The following is a 6,307-nucleotide window of genomic DNA, read 5'->3' as shown; positions in this document are numbered from 1 at the left end:
CAGTGTGTGTGTGTTTCTACCTCCTGCTGGAGTGTGTTGCATGCTCTGCAGAGATGACAACAGTACACACATCCTTTCCTCAAGTAGAAGTACACATACTCATAAAAATACTCTGGTTAAAGTAGAAGTACTGACTAAACTTCTTTATCAAGTGAAAGTAAAGAGGCTTTGAAACTTACCTTCAGTAAAAAGTACCCATAACTAGCAGCTGTTCAAAGTGTAAGAAGTAGAAAGTACAGGTATTTGGGTTCAACATGTAAGAAGTAGAAAGTACAGGTATTTGTGTTCAACATGTAAGAAGTAGAAAGTACAGGTATTTGAGTTCAACATGTAAGAAGTAGAAAGTACAGGTATTTGTGTTCAACATGTAAGAAGTAGAAAGTACAGGTATTTGAGTTCAACATGTAAGAAGTAGAAAGTAAAAAGTTGTCAGAAAAATAAGTAGTGGAGTAAAGTACTGATACCAGAAAACTGTACTAAGTACAGTAACGTATTTGTACTCCAGTACTTCCCCCCTCTGGTGCTCTGCAGGAAGGTAAAGGTGTGTTTTTCTGCAGGTGTTCTTCAAAGAGATCTTCCTCTACATCCTGGAGACGTCAACCAGCTCCTACGACCACAAGTGGATGGTGATCCAGACCCTCACCAGAATATGTGCAGGTGTGTGTCTCCTCTCATCTAATACATGTTTATATTCCAGATTCAAGGCTTTCATTGTCATGTGTACGTACTGTAGCTACGGTGTAGATGTGGCAATGAAAGTGAGCTCACAGGCTCCTCCAGGAACCGTAAAACATAAGGGGGTCATTTTGTGGGTTTATTCAAAACCATAAATTCCTCTCTTTTATATAAAAACGTTCCCTTTAAAAATACTGTTCTTATAAACTTTACATATGGATATAGCAACACAAACTGTTTCATGGATTCATCCAATGTTTTTATTGATTTCTGACAAAAAAGTGTGTTTACCTTGTTTCATAGCAAATATGTGCTTTTTAATTGAGTTCTGTTGACACATGACCACTCTATAGAATTAGAGCTTCAACTAAAGATTACTTTATAGATGGAATCAGTGCAAGTCTAGTTTGAAGTAGCACACTTTCAGAAAAAGAGAACACAAACCCCTGCAATGAATACAATGCAATACAAATGTGTGATTTGCACGTTATTAATTCAATTCAATTCAAGTCTCCATCACCATGTGCTCAGCAGCTCCAGTGGAGATATGGCAATGAAAAACTGAAGGCTCCTCCCACAGAGCAACATGGAGATACTGAATATAGGACATAGAACAGATAAAACAGATAACATAGTGCAAGAGAATGTTTTGAGATGTGCAAGTAAATACAAATAAAATAGAAATAGTACAAGAAGAGTACAAGTACATGGGATATGATATATTAGATAAATAATTAGCACGATGCCAACAGATGGATGTTCTGGATGTTCTTTCAAAGGTTCAGGTGTTTAGCAGTCTGACGGCCTGTGGGATGAAACATGATGTCTTCAGTGTGTTTTGAATATGTTCTCCTGTGTTTCTCTCAGATGCTCAGAGTGTGGTGGACATCTACGTGAACTACGACTGTGATCTGAACGCTGCAAATATCTTCGAGCGTTTAGTGAACGATTTGTCCAAAATCGCTCAGGGTCGCGGAGGACATGAACTCGGAACAACTCCCTTTCAAGTGAGAGCATTTCTCTATTTTTATTTAGATATTTAGCTTTATTTGAACTGTTTCTAATGCTTTTTTAATGTCACATCCCTTCTCCCAGGAGCTGACTCTGAGGAAGAAAGGTCTGGAGTGTCTGGTCTCCATCCTGAAGTGCATGGTGGAGTGGAGCAAGGATCAATACGTCAACCCCAACTCTCAGACCAGCCTCGGTAAGGACAGGGATTTAATGTATCAAACATTAACTTCAAATGAGTAGACCTATAATCTTATATATTACGTTGAATATTTAGGCGAAAAGTTACAGATTTCATGCGAAAAATACTTTGATATTTTCAAAGGTTAAAAGTCGTGTCTATATAAGAACAAACATCACAAAAGTTATTTAAAAACCTCCAGAAATGTAAGATAAATACTGCTTTATTCAGTTTGAGAGAACAGGGATTTCATGTATTAAACATTAACTTAAAATAACTAGACCTATCTTATATATTACGTTGATCTGTGTACTTGCATTGTGCCCAATGTTTAAGAAAAATGTATGATTTTTAATCAAGGTAACAGGATATTCGGATATTAAAAGTGGTATATTCACAAGAAAAAAATCACATATTTAGGCAAAAAATCACAGAATTCACACAAAAAATACTTGTTTTCTAAGATTAAAAGTAGTTTATACAAGAAGCAATATCTAAAAAAAATGTAAAATAAAAACTGCTTTATCCACTGTTTGAGAGGTGAAAGACCTCTTGGCTCATAAACATTGAAGGAATCCTTACGTTGTATATTCACAAAAAAATCACATATTTGTACGAAAATACTTTGATCTTTTCTAAGATTAAAAGTCGTGTCTATACAAGAATAAACATCACAAAAGTTATTTAAAAACCTGTCTGAGGGACCAGCCTCGGTAAGAACAGGGATTTCATGTATTAAACATGAACTTAAAACAACTAGACCTATCTTATATGTTCAGTTGATCTGTGTACTTACATTATGCCAGATGTTTAGGAAACATTTGTAATTTTAATCAGGATAACAGTGCGTTTCCTTTGACGGCGTATTAGGGCCGTTGCAATAATAAATAGAGTTACAGGACAGGTTTAATAATCCCAGAACAATTCAGAATTTACAATATTAAAGTATGTTGTTGTTGTTTTGTTGAAATAAAAGTGGTATATTCACAAGAAAAAAATGATATGTTATTAAAAAAATGAAATGTAAGAGAAATACTGCTTTATCCACGGAGAGGCTAACGACCTCCTGGATCATAAACACTGGAGGAATCCTTACTAGGGGGAAACTACAACTCCCATGATGCAGCAGTGCTCATTCAGAGACTCCCAGTGGCAGACTGTTTTAACACAGATGGCTCATGTTGGAATAGCTCAGAAAAACACACAAGGTTTTCAGACGCTTAATTCTGCCAGACGTTCCTCGTTAAGGTTCCCCTCGTTAAGGTTCCCCTCGTTTAGAGATGCTCGTTAATAACAAAGGCCCTAAATCTGGATTTTAAGTGTCAAATGCTCCCTGCTTCCCTGCATCAATGACATGTGTGTAATCATTTCATATTGTCTGTCCTCGTTGTTTCCTCCTTCTCTTCAAAGTGAGAGCAGGTAACGGTTGTTTGTGTTTCAGCTTTAGAAAGTCTTATTTAGCCCGTGCTGTTTGTAGAGTAACCCCTCAGATTCCTCCATTAGTGTGAGGGAACTACATTTATTAAGACCTTGCCCTAAAGCCCAATGTGTTCCTCCACTGCTTCCCAGAGGGAGACTCATTACGAGCTTTATGAGCAGCTTTACTGATAGGTTGTGCCATTTATTTTTAACTATGTTAGAGATTAAACAAACACTGAAGAATGAACTTTAATAGAATTGAACACTATTGTTTTTAAAGAAACAATGGATTCATTGAGATGATGATCAGCAGATTCATTGAAAATAAACATAACGATTTTTAAAAGTTCAAAATAAGTTATGCAATAATATAACTACGGTACATTTTTGCACTTTTAATATTTAATTACATTTGAATGATTATACTTTTACTGAAGTTAGATACACCACCCTGTGTGATGAATGAAACACGTTATGAGTCATGAGACAGTTAGCTCAGGTTCCTGTGATTCTTCCTGAATGTTTAAGAGTTTCCAACGTGCCAAAAGACCCAGGCTGAGCTACCGTGCAAGTTTCTTAGATACCCCTCCTCTCCTGAAACCCACCCTGCTAGTTTGCACCCTTGCATGTGAGAAAGGATTATGTGCACGCCTCTGCCTGCAAAATGCTTCCATTACGAGGCCTCGGGGTCACTTTGTGTTGCAGTTTCCCTTTTAGAAACTCAAGTCTCTCCCCTAGTTTTGCAAGCTTGCATTATAAACCCTCCCCTCCTGTCAGTAAACTAACTCTGAGGATCTGTGTTTTTGGCGTCCTCAGGCCAGGAGAAGCCGGTGGAGCAGGATCAATCGGAGCCTAAAGCCCCGGAGACGATCAATAGGTACGGCAGCATCAACTCTCTGGACTCCACGGCCTCCTCGGGGATCGGCAGCTACAGCACGCAGATGTCCGGCACCGACAACCCCGAACAGTTCGAGGTCCTGAAGCAGCAGAAAGAGATCATCGAGCAAGGCATCGACCTGTAAGAGTTCATACACTTTAAAGGTCTCCTATCATACTATTTCCAGGGATATATTTTAGGTCTCAGATACAAATATATAAAAATGGTTTCTGGTTTCTGATAGCGACATTTCTCCGTCGTTCCCCGTTTTTAGAGATGTGGGTAAAAGAGAGAGGGTTTGATGTTCTGACACTTTGTGAGTCTCTTGACACACCGGGGACTCACCGGGGACACACCGGGGACTCACCGGGGACTCAGCGGGGACACACCGGGGACACACCGGGGACTCACCGGGGACTCACCGGGGACACACCGGGGACACACCGGGGACTCACCGGGGTCACACCGGGGACTCACCGGGGTCACACCGGGGACACACCGGGGACACATGTTTGACATCCCTCTTTATTCTGCTGTCTCTGTGACTGACTGTGATTCTGCTGCAGGTTCAACAAGAAACCAAAGAGAGGCATCCAGTACCTGCAGGAGCAAGGCATGCTGGGAACTACACCTGAAGACCTGGCTCAGTTCCTGCACCAGGAGGAGAGGCTGGACTCGGTCAGGACTTTATGTTATTATTCAGATTCTCCTTCTTGTTATGATTGAAATGTATTAAATATGAAATCTCCCCTGTTTCCCCCCTCTTCAGACCCAGGTGGGGGAGTTTCTGGGAGACAACGAGCGCTTCAACAAGGAGGTGATGTACGCCTACGTGGATCAGATGGACTTCCAGGGGAAAGACTTCGTCTCGGCGCTCCGGACGTTCCTCGAGGGTTTCCGTCTGCCAGGAGAAGCTCAGAAGATCGACCGGCTCATGGAGAAGTTTGCCGCTCGATATCTGGACTGCAACCAGGGGTGAGTCTCAGAGTATTCATTACTATATATATTATTACACGTTGAATAATCCTCATATTAATACGTATTGTGTTTTCCAGACAAACCCTCTTTGCCAGCGCGGACACGGCGTACGTTCTCGCCTACTCCATCATCATGCTGACCACAGACCTGCACAGCCCTCAGGTTAGCACGTGAGCTGCTATATATCAGTGTAATGAACACACCTGGCTTCCTTTAACCCCTACCCACCTGTCGTTGTTTCTGCACAGGTGAAGAACAAGATGACCAAGGAGCAGTACATCAAAATGAACCGCGGCATCAACGACAGCAAAGACCTGCCGGAAGAATATCTGTCGGCCATTTACGACGAGATCGCCGGGAAAAAGATCGCCATGAAGGAAACGAAGGAACTCACCCTGAAGTCCAACAAGCAGAGTAAACAACCCTCAAGCTGCAGCCCGTGAATTCACTCATTGGTTTTTAGCAGGCTTGATTACTGTAACAGTGCATTTGCTGGTCTTTGTAGATAATCCCTTAAAATATATATATATATAATCTGACCGAAACTAAGAGAGAGTAGATCACATCACCCCAGATTTTAAAATGTTATTGCTTATAAAGCACTAAAATATTTGAATCGACTGACAGCCCTAATATTTATACTTCTTATTAAGTTAATGATGATGTAAAGCTCTTTGAATTGCCTCTGTGTTGTCTGTGTCGAAAATGTGCTTTATAAATAAACGTACTTACCTTATACTATAACCAACATATACTATACAATATACACTGCAGTTTATTAATGTGTGTGTGTGTGTGTGTGTGTGTGTGTGTGTGTGTGTGTGTGTGTGTGTGTGTGTGTGTGTGTGTGTGTGTGTGTGTCAGGTGTTGCCAGTGAGAAGCAGAGGCGTCTTCTTTATAACGTGGAGATGGAGCAGATGGCGAAGACAGCCAAAGCTCTGATGGAGGCAGTGAGCCACGTTCAGGCTCCGTTCACTAGTGCTACTCACCTGGAGCACGTGAGACCCATGTTCAAGGTACACACACACACACACACACACACACACACACACACACACACACACACACTCTCTCTCCTCATACACACACCCTTTCCTCACACACACACACTCTCTCTCCCCCTCCTCAGCTGGCGTGGACCCCCTTCCTGGCTGCGTTCAGCGTGGGTC

General features: G+C 41.2%; 1 protein-coding gene across 1 annotated transcript; it reads left to right on the top strand.

Moving 5' to 3' along the window:
• Window positions 1-529: 529 nt before the first annotated feature.
• Window positions 530-6,303, top strand: LOC104944472 (brefeldin A-inhibited guanine nucleotide-exchange protein 1-like; the record flags this gene model as incomplete). Its single annotated transcript, XM_010770007.1, has 10 exons — window positions 530-657; window positions 1,543-1,682; window positions 1,771-1,879; window positions 4,100-4,301; window positions 4,727-4,838; window positions 4,930-5,135; window positions 5,216-5,300; window positions 5,387-5,552; window positions 6,003-6,154; window positions 6,268-6,303. Coding segments are annotated over exons 1-10 (1,242 nt in total), but the record flags the coding sequence as incomplete, so codon positions are not given.
• Between the last annotated feature and the right edge of the window lie 4 nt (window positions 6,304-6,307).

Source organism: Notothenia coriiceps, unplaced genomic scaffold (assembly GCF_000735185.1).
Source record: "Notothenia coriiceps isolate Sejong01 unplaced genomic scaffold, NC01 NC01_scaffold00008160, whole genome shotgun sequence".
Taxonomy (NCBI): Eukaryota; Metazoa; Chordata; class Actinopteri; order Perciformes; family Nototheniidae; genus Notothenia; species Notothenia coriiceps.
Note: the sequence above shows the minus strand (reverse complement) of the source record. Positions and strands in the feature narration are given on the sequence as shown.